We start from the raw sequence: 15,379 nt of genomic DNA, 5'->3' as shown, positions 1-15,379 counted from the left end.
TGGAGCAATAAGTGTGTCGGACTCTATCTCTCTCTATATATATAAATTTTCCAATCCAAGATTTTAAAGTATAAGAACGTCCAATAAAACTTTAAAGCCCTCTGATTTTAAAGTGTTAATTTCATAATATTTTAAAACCGTACGGTTCTAAAATTCCAGACTTTTTCAGACTTTAAAATTTGAGATCATAAAACTAATATGTATATATATATAATTTTCCACCTTAGAAAGTAGTAGCCTACTTTATACTCTACTTTATGGATCCAATTATTCGGGTTGCGTGGAATCAAAGGAGTGTTAAAACTTACTTAGACAGCCAAAAATTGGATGCCACTGACATCCCTACTGGGGCAATTATAGATATGCCTACTTGAGTCGGTTCAGCAAAGGTAACAATCTCTCCTGCAAATGGGACTGCATTGGCACCATTACTAAAATGCCATGAAAGTTTTTTATGAGCTTGATGTGTCTAAGGGAAGACATCTGCTAGGCTCCTCATTAGCATTGTGTGTAACTCACTTGCTCGCCATTTCAGTATCTTTCTGACATAAAATGTGATTGTTATATATACTTCATCATAAATGTTCATATCAGTATAAATTTTTATGTATCTGAAGATAACCGAGACTGAAATTTGCTTCCCTAGAATTTTCAGAAGCTCACAGTAAGTGAAAACCTATAAAATGCATTGTTATGCGTCATTGGCAGTCTGAGAAATCATACCTTTATTTTAAATACCGATACGTATACCTCTTATTATTAGAATAGAAGAACTTATAAAATATATATATATATATATATATACTAACAGGGTGATTGGAAAAACAGGATAAGTTTCACATTATTCAACTTTGAAATCCGCTCGCTAATCCTCATCACAGTAACATGAATCAGATCAACGATGGTGCAAAAAAGAAGTATTGAGTAAGTTATAATATTTGTGTTTACATTTAATTTCTCTAACAATTTGCTTAATACGCACTTACTTTATATAAAAAATCTTAGGTGCATATATCTAAATATTAGAAAACGTAGATTTCAGCTGGTTATTAGTAGTTAGTTATAAAACCGGAAAAGATTACAAACACTAATGCAATGTTTGTTTTTATAATGCATTGGAATTCGTACTATTGTCTATATTTCATGGATGCACATGAAACTTATTGGTAGCTTGGAAGAAATAATAGTGGCCAATTTTGAATTTTTTTTTAAAAGAATCTATATGTAAATAAATTTTAATTGCACATTCTTATAAGTACAAATGTGATATAAAGATCACTACAACTAATGGACCGAATTCTTCAACTCAACTTCAGATTCATTCTCCGTTTATGAAATGTAACATTTACTGGTTCCTTGGCGAATCATGTTGGTCTAGCTGAAACTATTAGATGGTCTTAATTGATTTTGTTGATAGAATTAGATGGTCTTCTTGGGCAGGTTTTTAATTAATAGGCAATAAAGATGAAGTTTTTGCGAAGGCTAAAACCTAGATATGAATAGTAATTCGAAGAAATGATCTTAAATCTTTGTGTACTGGCCCCTAATTCTGTGGCGTGTGATGGCAACACCAATCCAATCAAAGAATGTTTCATACTCCATATAATTTAGTGCTTAAATTTCCTCCAAATCGAACTAGCAACGTTGAGCTTTGCAAATTGACCGAAAACTGAATGCCAAAGACGTCCAAACTGAGGAAGATTAGAGGATCAATACCACGTGGTGTCAGGTTTTGCATCGATAATTCGGCCAATGTGACAATTTCTCCAGGCTCCAGCAGAGAGATCTACATTGGTACCAAAACCAAATGCAATATCAGTTTCAGTGATCGATGTTTCTAAAGCAGCTCATATGTTGAAACTTTTCAAAGGGAATATATTTTCTTTTCCTTCACATACTGGCAATTATTACATTATAAATGGTTACATTGAAGAGCGGTCCTTGAACTATCTGGGGTTGACTTCATGATGTGGCCGGCCGCAAGGTTCTGGCATCACTAAAGACCGTTTAGATAGGTTATATGCTTATCCCTGTCCGAAATTTTTTGTCTCCAAATCCGTTAAGTTCAAGTCAACTCTTCCTGCATTACCTGGCAGATCACGAAACCCAATGAAAATCATTTTGACATTATTAGTTTTGCATGCCCTTATAAACTATTCAAAATGATCGACGCTTGCCATCCATGCAATGCAGTAATTGCTAGCTGCGAGAAACTCAAGCTAAGTCTATCAGTTTTTCTCTCTGCAAATGGAGCCCCTGAAGAAATTGTTTCAAATGCTGTTGCTTTTATCCGCTGCATTCTTCATAGGATCTTCAAATCGTTGCGGTAAGACTCATTATCTGTTTTTCAAATTTCAGTTCTTCGATTAACCAAACACTGAGGCAAAATAATTAACTCTCTAATCCCTTTGATCTTTTCTGCAACAGTACACGGCAGCGACAGCGACAGCGACGGTTTCAGTGAGTTGTTCATTGACTGTGGAGCATCAGGAGAAACAACAATAAGCTTTAATGGCGTCGATACACATTGGTACGAAGACAAAGACTTCATAAATACTGGGAAAAATTTTATCCTCACTCCAACTGAAGTCGTCAATCCAATGAATAGCTTACGATTTTTTCCCAGTGACAACAAAAGCTGCTACAAATTGCCATTACAACCTTTTAACGGAAAGTTTCTATTTCGAGCCGGGTTCTTTTATGGTAACTATGATGGCCTATCTAGGCCGTCGAGTTTCAAATTGGAGATTGATGGCAATTTATGGGCAAACGTGACAACTTCTATGATCCAAGACCAGCCAGTGTACCATGAACTGATTTACAGAACTGCAAGCGAAAAAACTACTGTGTGTTTAGTGCGTACTACCGATAATGGCGTTGCTTTTATTTCTTCACTGCAAGCCACATACATGCCTGGAGATATGTACACATTGATGCAGAACAAAACTGCTTTGTACCTCCAAAGCAGGATCAACTTTGGCGCAAACAAAACTGTTGAGTAAGACCTTTTTTTATTTATTTTTCTTTTAAGCCAAGGCAAAAAGTACACTCAGACTCGTTTGCTGCAGTAGACGGTTAGACTCTCAGTGTTTCAAAAAAGGGTAGTTATAGTACCCATTTCATCAGTGAAGTTCGTATATCATGCTGTTGGATATTATAGTACAACAGTGCCTTTATCTCCAACTAAATACACTTAATTTATTAACAAAAGATATCTAAAATATTCATTTATGAAATTGTGGGGTTTGATTGTCCTTTTTTGGAAAAGAGGGGTCTTGCTGTCTATTGGGGCAAATCTTGAGAATTGAGCGTCCTCTTTATTCTTCTTTTTTTTTTTTAGAAACAAAAAATAATAATTATTATTATTATTATAATTTTTTTAAGTATCACATAGCACTACACATTTAGGATGAACAATTTGCTTTCTATGTTGTTTGGTTGATGAGAATACTACAGGAATGAAGAATTTGGACCTGCGGAAGAATGCTGTAACAGAATTTGGAAGCCTCAGGAAATGCCTGAATATCTCAACATATCTGGTGACCCAATGCTCGACGGTTATTCATCACTAGAAAATAGTCCACCATTCCCCGTGTTGCTAACTGCAATCCAAGCAAAATCTGTATCGGACTCCATATATTTGCCGGTCAATTTTTCATCACAAACAGAAGTTGTAGCCTACTTTGTAATCTACTTTATGGATCCAATTATTCGGTTTGAGATTGGCGAGGTTGAAATTTACATTGACGGCCAAAAATTCAATGCCAGAGACGTAGATGTTCCCAACTGGGCCAATTTTGGGACGGAGAACAATGTGGTGTCTCTGTATCCTGTTCGGGTTTCGGGTTCAGCGAATGTAACAATCTCACCTGCAAATGGATCCACATTGCCACCTCTAGTAAATGCCATGGAAGTGTTTCAGGTGCTTGATGTGGTTGATGATGCGTCTAATGGGGGACACCTGCTGGGCTTCTCATTGCCAATGTTTGTATTTGCAACTTCATTTCATTTGCTCCGCGTTTTTTTTTTTTCCCTTATTTGAAATTCTGTCACGTGTAACCTTTAATTAATTTAAATGAGAATAAATACACTCAAAACCAAAATCCAACCATTCGAGGAAATTAAAAGAACCATTGTGAATAAACAAATCAAAATTCTTTCAATTCGGATGGAGACCTATAAAACAAATTTTAATTCTTTCAATTAAAGTTAACTGACCCAGTTTGTCGTAACTCACCAAAGTCAAACACCTACACCTGTGGAAAATAAAAGAATTGACTCTTAAGAAAATATATCAAAGACATCAATTCTTAACAGACTTATCTTTTTCCTTATTGTTAAAAAAATCCTAGCAAAGATTTGTCATCGAGTAAATGATACTTTCGAAACTGCAAGTGCATGATTTGGGCGTTTACGCGCATAGTCTCAATACTTGTACAAGAACAAGGATACATTAACGAACTTATAATGTGTCAGTCAAAAAATTATAGCGAAAGCGGAATATATAACTTAACATCATCGAATTCTGAGATTGCTAATTATAATTCCTCGGCGGTAATATACATCTTATCATCATGATGCGGCCGGCCTTGCACATATCCAGCCTCGCTTAAGACATCGATTTTCAATGTCTAAAGTACATTTTTTTTTTTTTTAGTTGTTTTAAGAATTGACTCTTAAGACACGACAAATGCCACTGAACCAGTAGGAAGAACATTAATTTGAACTATACTATGTTGCTTATATTGTCATAAGTAATGCTATACTTACTTAGGATGTTAGGATACTTAAATTTGTATCCCAACTGATATGTTATTAATAAAATTTTACCTTTTTAAATAAGACTTATTAACTAATTACCACCTTAGTCAATTAAATAATTTCACATTAGTTACCACATCAAATGGGATATTGTTAGGAAATTGATGAGTGAAGTAGGAAAGCATCTAAAATGAAATTGGGGAAAAATGAAGAATAAAAACACAAAGAGGACACAAAAAATTACATGGTTTGATTTTTCGCCTACGTCCATGATGAAGAAAGAATGAAATATTTTTACTAGTGATGTGGAATATACAGGTTTTGAAATATTTTATCTTACAACCTAAGGCCTCAATATACCCAATTACTCTTACTCACAAAACTCTCAAGAGCTTTATAATTTTACGCTCTAAAATCTTTTAAAATCTCAGCTCTCTCTCACAAATGGAATGGGATGAATGCTCTACCTTTGCATTTTTAATTTATAGGTCAAGCAATGCCAATATATATATATATATATATATATATATATATATATATATATATATATATATATATATATATATATATATATATATATATATTGTGAGTTACAAATTACGATACCGAGTCGATGCTGCCAACACCAAATTCAAGCATTGATTTCAGTGCTAAGTTTGCCAAGCACTGGTTTCGGTGCTCAATTTGCCAGATATAAAGAAGATATCCCAACTAACTAAAGGTGTGTTTGGGAGTGAGATGCTGTAGTTTTTAAGCTGCAGCTGTTGTGGAGTAAAAGATACAGTTGTGGAATAGAAGTTGGGAAAAAAATTTACTAAACTGTCAAAGCCCAGCTACAGGTATTAACAAACACCTTAGTAATTGGACTTTAGCAGCTCAACTACCTCACCATACTCCCAAACCGACTATAAGAATAAATAACATTATTGTTATTGTTATATGTAAAATGTCAGTTCTCATTAGCAATTTATTATTTGCTTGTGAATTCAGATGTAAAATGTCTTAAGGTTATCATTGTAGCACAAAATTCATGAACATCAATACCATGAATATCTTCAGATTCTCCCCTGATGGCAATAAAAAATGTTACAAGTTGCCGCTATCTTGTGCTGCTTGCAAATTTCTGTTTCGAGCTCGGTTCTTTTACGGTAACAATGGCGGCCTCTCTAAGCCACCAAGTTTTAGATAGGAGATCGATGGCAATTTTATGGGCAAGCGTGACCGCTTCGAGCCAAGAAGAGCCTATGTAACCATGGATTGATTTACATGACGAAAAAAGAAGAGACAATAGTGTGTTTAGTGCGTAACAGCAACGATGAGGTTCCCTTTATTTCATTACTTGAAGTAAATTCTATGTTCCAAGACATTTAATGGAGAACAATACCACTCCACAGCAGAATCGACCATGGCGCTAATAAAAGTTATTGTAAAGTGATTTTTTTCGTGCTCACTGCTCGTGCATTGTTACATCCTGTAAGATTTTGTAAGTAATTATTTGTACATGATGCAGGCAACTTGTCGATATTTATGTAGTCCGATTTGAAAATCAAAAGAAATGACGGACTATCTTAACATCACCAGAGAGACCGCTTCTCTCACTCAGAGTTTCTCAATCCCGTCATGGTAGTAATCGCAAGTGCAATCCAAGCTAAAAATGTCTCAGATTCCATACGTTTGTCAGTACGTTTCTCTCTTGAAGGGACGGTTAAAGCTTACTTTGTGCTACAACACAGATGACTTCAAATTTTCCCTCCTTTATGGTCCCCATTTATCAGTTTCTAGAAAGGAAACTAGCAAGGTTCAAATTTACACATGCAGCAAAAATTAGATGCCGTGGACGTTCCTGAATGAGCGAGTATTAAGATGTGCACGATACGGTTTCACTGTATCCTATTGGGGTCTCTGGTTCAGCAAACGGACCCATAATGGGACAGTTGCTTGATGCCATGGAAGTTTTCGATGCGGTCGATGCGAGTCGGGAAAACATTTGCTGGCCTCCCACTGGAATCCGGATCCACCACCGTGGGTTATTTTACTTCGTTTGCTTGCCTTTTAAGATTGATACTGTATCATTTTTGTCGCTAATTAAATTTTCAAATGTACTTTATTAGACCAACTTATCACAATATTTCCAAATTGAAAACTTCGTTTTCTAACCCTTTTGGCGGGCAATATTAAGGTTCAGATACTCAAAAGAGAGGTCTCAAGACATAGCCCATTTGAATCCTCTTCATAAAAATCTCGAAATCCATCTTTTCTCATAAAGAGAAGCTACAGCATCTTTCATCATAAAAATCTCTAAATCCATCTTTTCTCATAAAGAGAAGCTACTGCATCTTTTAATTAATTACCAGTATGCTTTACGAAACTCTTACGATTGGTTGCTCGAGGATATTACAAGGTCAAATGCAAATGGTATGGTTCATCTCACAAGCTGGCTCCATATTGTCAGGCTCCAATTGTACTTCTCATGTCTAAATTCATCCAATAACTTTGAACAAAGCGTAAACTGCAGTAACCGAATCTATTTCCTAAGATACATGAGTACCTTGTCATATAACCTTTGAGAAAATTGCTTTGCATAGTATTACACAAAAAAGGGGAAGAGGGGGTGGGGAAGAATTATGAAGCTAAATGGGCGGCCAATTACTGCAACAACATTGACGCAACAATTTACTAAATTCAAATAAACATTAATGCTGCAAGCTGACTTACGTTCTAATGAATGAGCTCCACAACAGAAACTTTACAATGTAAATTCAAAAAATATCTTGTTAATGTTGAGGAAGAGCTGGTCTCTTTTCCAACATCTCATAATGGACAACGAAATTATCCTGCAATGAAAATCAATACTTCTCAACATCAAGCACCCTTCGAGGCATGACTAAAGAATACAAATGAAATAAGTAATAATTATTGATCAAACCTTGCGGATTGTTTCAAATGTGTTAGGATCAAAACAGTGATAAGATCCTCTCTCGTATGCATTTGTTTTAACTAATGGCTCGACATTGGGGACTCTGATGAACCACAACCGATGTTCCTTGTGATAAAACCAACCTCTATTGTAACTGAAAAGAAGAAAAACATGTTGCACCAATCTAAATAGAATCCAACCTCAACATTACAAATTGCATGAAAAAGAACTTCAACACCCATGTGTAAAAGGGAAAACAAAAAATATATACACTGGTATTGGCTAAGAGAACATACAGTTCATTTGCAGCATATAATTGGGCTTCGTCTTTAGGCATGCTGCAAAAGAGAGAGAACCATGATTGCTAAGTGCAAAAAAAAAAAAAAGGTTTTGAAGAGGTATCCAAAACGAAACAAAAATAAATTAAAGAGAAGCACCTGTAGAATATATAAAATAATGTCTCCACCGTGAACTTTGAAAAATAACCTTGCTGCAGCCACCCACAAATGATCAAAAGTGAGAAAGGAAAATATGTTAAGCCCTCAATCAAAACCAAAGAAATATAGACAATGAAGAAAAGCTCACATGTAGAGCAGGTGGTTGTTTAGCGTAATAACATTGCGGCACAGTGAACTCTGGGTCACCCTTTGCTGGTTCATCAGACCACGGCGAACCAAAAGTTTTGTGAAGATTTTCTGTTGAATTCAAGTTCAACCCAAGTGTCGTAAGGTCAATCCCAAGAGCCAGCGATGTGAGATCAGGATCACTCATTTTTATTACACTTAACAAGCCCAGCAAGCCAAATGGGTCAGGAGTAGAATGTGCTGCCTGTATGGATTTCATATCCTGATTTCTAAATGACTGATTGACTGCAGACATCTGTTGAAGGCGAAATTGGGATGGGTTCTGATGTTGATACTGGACAAGCTGATCGTATGAGCCCATGCCCGAAACCGGATTTTGAGAATTTAAAGGTCTCAGTCCAATGCCGGGTGGTCCACTGGTCTGAACCAGAGATGAAATGGGTTTAAGAGAAGAAAAGCAGAAAAAGAAAGGAAAAGACAAGAGAGAGGTGCACAAAACAGTGCTTATGAAAGCATTACTGCATTGAGTAGCGAACCAATCATTTAGATTATGAATTTACTCTCATTTTCTATATTTCAACCATCAGAACATCATAAACAGACTACAGCAACAGACTGCCATACCTGTGAGTGATAGGAAGAATGCGAAGATGGGAACATATCTGAGCCATGCAGATGGAGAAGATCCTGGTTGTTAACAGATGAGAAGGAGACACCACTACTACTAACTGATGGTGCATGCTGCTGTTGCTGCTGAGGGCGATGGGATGTATAAGTTCCACCTAGATTGAACCCTGCAGATCTCCCCATCTGTGTTGCAGATGATAATGATGACAAGGATGACAATAATAATAAGAGAAAAGAAAAGAAAGAGTTGCTCAATCTGTTAAATAGTAAGACCTACAGAGAAGTGCTGAGATTGCATCATCGACATGGTATTCTCATGAAGTTGTTCTTTCTGGTGCAAATCCATACCATATTCAGCATTACCACCTGGATAAGATCTAACATTGTAGTCAAACTCGTAGTTCTGGTGAGACTAATTAACAGTTCTAGGCAAAATCAGTGTAATAACTTCCAGCCATCAGTGCTCAAAATATACATGCATAGTATTAACATATTAAGCATGCAAAAGTTTTATCCATCAGCAAATCTACAGAAAAGCTAAGATGTAAAAATGATACCAGACATCAAGGACTGTCATGTTGAAACCGTGCACAATATTAAAAATTTCTTTTGATACATGGCCATTGACCAAAAGAAAAAGCTGAATAATACGAAGATTGATAATGTCATATCCATAATGTCCTATTTAAAAGATGGAGCATGTCAATTAGTATCAATGGACCATCAGGCTAGAACTAGATAATGTCCTTATTTAAGTTCAGAAGTTTCCACTGGGAATTAAAAAAAAAACAAAAAAACAAAACAAAACAAAACCCTTCACTATAAAGTAGGACAAATAATCTCATCTGGCTGCTCAAAAGAACAACTATGCACCTTTATATCCAGGCAAAGCTGGAAAATCTTCATTTTGTATGCTAAACTCTTGGTTTTGTTGAACAATAGGGCTAACTCCAAGACCTTGTTTTCGTAGAGAACCTGCAACATTCTCTTCAAATTATATCTCCAGCAGCAGGAATGAGGGGATAAAAAAAACAATCAGAGAGCAAAGTGCAAGATCTATCTTTAATTACCCAATTGTCCTTGAGGCCCACCAGCTGAACTAGGACGACTAGTCAACTGAGGGAAATCATTGTTTATGTCAAAAGGGGAACTGTCATTAGAGTTGACATCGTTCAACATTCCCATAGAGCTGAGATTATTCACATGACTTTGGGAAAGTGGACCACCAGCAGTAGGATAAGAGTTTCCTAGCATAGAAATTACCTGTGGAGATCCTGGATAAGGAATACATCATTCACACTATCAAACATAGCTACACTGGTAAATATGCATTACATTCACAACAATAAAACATTTAGAGGAAAAAAAGTAGCAAAACAATTGAAATAAATATGCATTTACAACAAGCTAACAAGGAAAACTAATAATAAACAACTAAGCACTTCCGCACCCAGCCAAATCTTGAGGTGGTGGGTATCTTCCATGAAAGCCAACAAAAGAATTCTAATTCTTTTCAAAGGGCAACAACTGAATTTAGAAAATATATCATCAGGATGTGATTTCTTTTTATTTCTTACCCTTTTAAAATAATTTTCAAAACTAATACCAACCCAGCACCAGCTATTCAGCACAAAATTCAGACAGATAAGTGACTCACAACATATTAAATAGCACAAGCCAGCAGTAGAATAGAACATTTACTCCTACCAACAAATATGAATGAAAACTTCAAGGCAATATACCTTGAGGAAGTACGCCACTCATCAATCTATTTTGTCCTTGCACATTTAGACTTCCAGATCCACTATTCGCAGTTAGATTTAAACGAGATGCAAGACTACTAGGCACAGATAAACCCCCACCAGAACCCATGCTCCTTCCAATGTTGCCTCCACCAACCATATTTCCCATTGAACTTGTTATCCGAGGACCTGCATTTCCCAAAATTGGGGAAACTCCCATTCCTTGACCAAGATTACGGTTACCAATTGCCGCAGATGTTGGAAGAATCCCCGGAATAGATCCACCAACTCCATTTGTGTTACTACTAAATCCAGGATTTCCAACAACACTTATACCTCCTCTGTTTGCGACTCCTGAGTGTCCATGGGAGCTTCCATGAGATAACTGCAAAAGGAAGTTGAAACAAAAGTAAGCACAAGCCACAAAACAACAACATGCACACACATGGCAAGAACATAGAACAAACAGTAAACTTCATTGTTGCCAATCATAACAAATCACATCCATCATTAGTGTGTAAACCACTAGTACCTGAGAGAGAGCGACAGGAAGGTTGTTTGATGCAAATCTTCCACTAGAAAGGCTTCCAGTAGGTTGTTGAACCCCACCAGTTGGCACGTTATTTATTGTTGAATTCCTTGATGCAAGTGTACCCTGCATTGGGGCCACATTAAAGCTCCCATGAATGTTATGAAGTCCTTGAATAGTTCCTGCAAAAGAAGTCTTTCAATTAAATTAATCTCAAAATAACACAAGTTAGGGGAACACCAGCAACAGCTACCTTACCATTGTGATGGAAACCAGGAGAAGCCGCACCAGACTGTCCAGAGAAAGATGTAGCAAAAGATCGCCCAGTGCCGTCCGGAATATTCGAAGCCGACCCGTTGAGGGAAGATTGCTGTTTAAAACATGTCGTAATTTACTTAAGTAGCAGACAAAACTCAGAAAAAAAAATGACTACATTTGTATCACCAAAAAATCAAATAATAAAAATACATGAATTATCATAACGAAGAAAAACTTGCAAAATACTCATAACAAATTATGCATAAATTACAAAGTAGCAGAAATAATTTTCAAAATGTAATACTTGTAATTCATTCATGTATGCAACTACATAATACTTGTAATTCATTCATATATGCAATTATGCAAACGTGATAGTTGGATAAAAAATTTCTAATATTCTTTTTTATCCAAAACAAATGTGATAATCAGTCAGACAGTTCCTATAACAAAACAGACTCAAGATATTCCCAGCATCAAACAATTACAAAATCCCAAACTTCACGATATGTTACTTTAGACCTGCTTATGTCAAATAAAAAACATAGGCATGATATATCACTGGTTTATACAGCAAATAATTCACATTGAAAAACTAAAAACAAAACTACATGATTGCATGTCAGGTCTCGCGAATTAGAAAAAAGGAACAACTCAATGGTCTATCTACATCACACATCATTTATCTCAAAATTAAAGAATATTCCATGTATTATATACAGGAAGTGAAATGCATGCAACTAGTTTAAAATAAGCAAAGTAGCATAACAGAGAGTTCCACAACTGGACAGATATGATAGTCCTACAGCTTCCAAGTTAAGTGACAATACATTAAGTAAACCCGACATTGCAAGAGTGTCAAAAGTTCATGCAAAAAATCATTCCTTGCAGAGAAGCAGCCCTTCTGTGTCTTGAAATTCAATAGATACAATGCTGATTTGATCCCTGCGAATTTACAACTAAAAGCCTGAAAAATACAACAGTATGTAAGAGACTAAACCCAAAAGAGCAAAATTGAGACCCAAACACAGCAAGCAACAAACAGAAAGACACCAAAAACAATTACAATAAACATCAAAATTTAAGTATAAAAGTTTTCAGTGATTTCCAAACAAAAAGAAATGTGCGAGCATTTTAGGACTTATATCAAGATTTTCTACCATTTACTTTTTGAGTATAACAAGATTTTGAAAAAATCCAAGAATAATGTACGTGAAAAAGAAAAGAAGACTGCATGCAAACATGAACTAAAGAGTCCTGTTATCTCTCATGCCTCATTTCAATGTACAGTATTCAATATTAATAAGAGGTTGGTCAAAAACCCTAAACATCTTCAATGAAAAAAAAGCGGGGCATGAGAAGGACCCATAAAATGAACCCTAAAACAGAATAATGAAGCTAAGAAAAAATCCACCAAACTTTACTTCTAATGAAATGCATGCTACAAAGACACATAAGCTGTTCTAAACAACTGTCTCTAATCCCAAATGCTCAATGCAACCTAGAAAATGTAATATTAAATAATATGCTAAGGGAACTAATTATGCTTTCCACTAACTAATCACTTATTTGATGACCGAAAAATAATTAAATAAATCAAAATCTTGAATTAAACTTTATCAAAAGTAAAAATAAAAAATAAACAAAAAAACAGATAGTATATAAATCACTTCAGTATGCATTTCAACAACGTGTAACAAATTAAAAAAAAAAAGAAATGAAAGTTAAAATGCCAACAAACCAAAACCTAATACTATCACATCAAAGTAGATAGACGTTAAACCCTAAATCCTAAAATCGCGATTAATTACGAACGGGAAAACAGTTATAAGTTGGCGAAAAGGGGACGCGATGGGATCGTAAAAGAGGAAGTGAACTCGGACTCAACCAAAGGGAAATATTAAAGAGTACCTGAGGGAGGGAGCGCAGATCAGAGATCTTTATAAGCACTGAGTCAAAGGAAACGAGTTTTTGTTTGTGTGCCCTAAATCGAAAGGAAGGAGGAGAGAGAGAAAGAGACGACGCAGCGGAGTCACAAAGCAAATAAAAAGCTTTTTTCTTTTTTCTTTTTTCTTTTTTTTGTTCGATGATAAGTACGAATACGATAGATGGATGAGTGGGAAGAGATCGTATGTGGCGATGCGTGATTAGCCCGTTCTGGTGTGGCCATTTTGTCACCAATGGATGTGTGGACTTCACATTATTTTATATTCTTATTTTCTAGCAATTTTGATTTTATTAAAGTTTTGTAAAAGTTTGAAAACTCTTTTGCAAAAAAAAACAATTTTTAAGAATTTTTTTTTTTACTTTTAAATGAATTCCTAAACTTAAAAATCAATTAATTAAGAAAAATTATCAGTCATATACCCTTAAATGACACTTGTATCAAACGTGTGTGAACATTTTTTAAGTGTATCACTCGTATATTCTAAGTTGACAAAACATCTTTGCCATCCACCAATCCGTTAACTTCCGTTTGCAAGCGCTGATATCATAAGGGTAATCTAGTATTTTAAGATTGACGAAACTTTGATTAAAAAAAACGATATGTCATCCTATTTACCTAGTAAACAATAACATGTCATATGATATATATTGATAAAAATGACATATCATCCCATTTATCGGATAATTGTTAATAATTGCTAAAAAAAAATACTTTACAATCGAATCTACTTTTCCAAAATTTAACCTAAATTTTTGGAGATCTACTCCTCCAAGCTCCAATTGGAAATTTTTATGGTATAATATGTATAATTATAAATAATATGTTGTTAATAATTTTTTATGGTATAATATGTATATTTTTTATGGATAATTATTAATAATATGCACCATTAATAATTCATTTTTTTAATAAAAAAATGTATTGTTAATAACAAAATAAAAAAATTGTGTATTGAAAATTTACATTAATTTTTTGGATAAATTTATCTTTTTACCTCATTTTAAATTTTAAGGGCAAAATAGTCAATTTACCACAATTCTGTTAACTTGCTAATGGAAGTTAACGGATTGGTGGACGGCATAGGTGTTTTGTCAATTTAAGGTATACGAGTGATATACTTGAAAAGTGTTCACACACATTTGATACGGGTGTCATTTAAAGGTATATGGCTGATAATTTCCCTAAATTTTATATTTTTTAACAAAATATTTTCAATCACGTTATATTATTTTTAACATTAAGCTTATCTCTTATTTTTAAGATAAAAGATTTTATGATCTAAATTTGATGGCACTCACAAGTATATTATTAAATAAAATTTTAATTTAACAAAAAAATAAAAATATATCTCTTTAGAAACTCAATAAGAAAATTTATTTTTGAGAACTTTTTTAGATGAATAGCATTTTTTAAAAGTAAAATTCAATAATACAAAACACTAATAGGCTTATGGCATAGTTAGAGATGGCCAATGGACCGTGTCGTTTTGAGTTATATTGGTTGTAGTTTATTATGGTAGATTCTATGATTTTATCCAAGAAAAATTATTTTGAATTTTTGAAGTTTAGAGTAAATTAAAAAATTTGCTAACAAAAAATATTTGAGGCCCAGTTCACTGCCCACTCTGGAGGAGACCCGAGAGATTATGTACCAATGCCATGCATCGGCAACTGTTTTTGTGTCAAAGTAGTGTTAAATTTGAAGAAGAAATCTAAAGGAAATTGGTAAATAAATGAAACTCAAACTGATTTATAAAAATCAGTAACTAAAAGCATGATTCTTTAAGACTATTTCAAAGGTCAATTGATGGAAATCGTGAGTTCAAAGAGTAAATAATAACGAGTAGTTATGATCTTGAGGGAAAAAAATTGCTCCAATATAAAATAAGAGAATGTCTCGCTCTATATTCATATAGATTTAGTGATAGAGTAATCAACGAGTTAAGACAATAAATTAGTTATAAATGGGTAATCTTCTACGTGTGATTATGATGGTAAATATTAAGAATTAATT

At 34.5% G+C, this 15,379-nt stretch overlaps 2 protein-coding genes and 1 non-coding gene across 3 annotated transcripts; 2 read left to right on the top strand and 1 right to left on the bottom strand.

Moving 5' to 3' along the window:
- The first annotated feature begins 2,247 nt into the window (after positions 1–2,247).
- Positions 2,248–4,042, top strand: LOC18034720 (leucine-rich repeat receptor-like serine/threonine-protein kinase At2g14510). Its single transcript, XM_006424663.1, has 3 exons — positions 2,248–2,326; positions 2,428–2,998; positions 3,457–4,042. Exons 1-3 carry the CDS (start codon positions 2,248–2,250, stop codon positions 4,040–4,042), a joined length of 1,236 nt encoding a protein of 411 aa, XP_006424726.1.
- A 3,229-nt stretch (positions 4,043–7,271) lies between these two features.
- On the bottom strand, positions 7,272–13,481 carry LOC18035147 (probable NOT transcription complex subunit VIP2). Its single transcript, XM_006424662.2, has 14 exons — positions 13,330–13,481; positions 12,249–12,385; positions 11,419–11,530; positions 11,164–11,342; positions 10,632–11,016; positions 9,960–10,163; positions 9,763–9,864; positions 9,167–9,255; positions 8,887–9,072; positions 8,264–8,683; positions 8,116–8,168; positions 7,975–8,016; positions 7,688–7,832; positions 7,272–7,595 (listed from the first exon to the last, which is right to left on the bottom strand). The coding sequence occupies exons 2-14, from the start codon at positions 12,264–12,266 to the stop codon at positions 7,536–7,538; spliced, it is 1,995 nt and encodes a 664-aa protein (XP_006424725.1). The 5' UTR covers positions 12,267–12,385; positions 13,330–13,481; the 3' UTR covers positions 7,272–7,535.
- LOC112096588 lies at positions 11,419–11,499 on the top strand. Its single transcript, XR_002904489.1, has one exon. It is a non-coding gene; the product is annotated as a small nucleolar RNA snoR35 (small nucleolar RNA).
- Positions 13,482–15,379: the final 1,898 nt, after the last annotated feature.

This window comes from Citrus clementina, unplaced genomic scaffold (genome assembly GCF_000493195.1).
Source record: "Citrus clementina cultivar Clemenules unplaced genomic scaffold, Citrus_clementina_v1.0 scaffold_8, whole genome shotgun sequence".
Classification (NCBI taxonomy): domain Eukaryota; kingdom Viridiplantae; phylum Streptophyta; class Magnoliopsida; order Sapindales; family Rutaceae; genus Citrus; species Citrus x clementina.
This window is presented reverse-complemented; position numbering and strand designations above follow the sequence as displayed.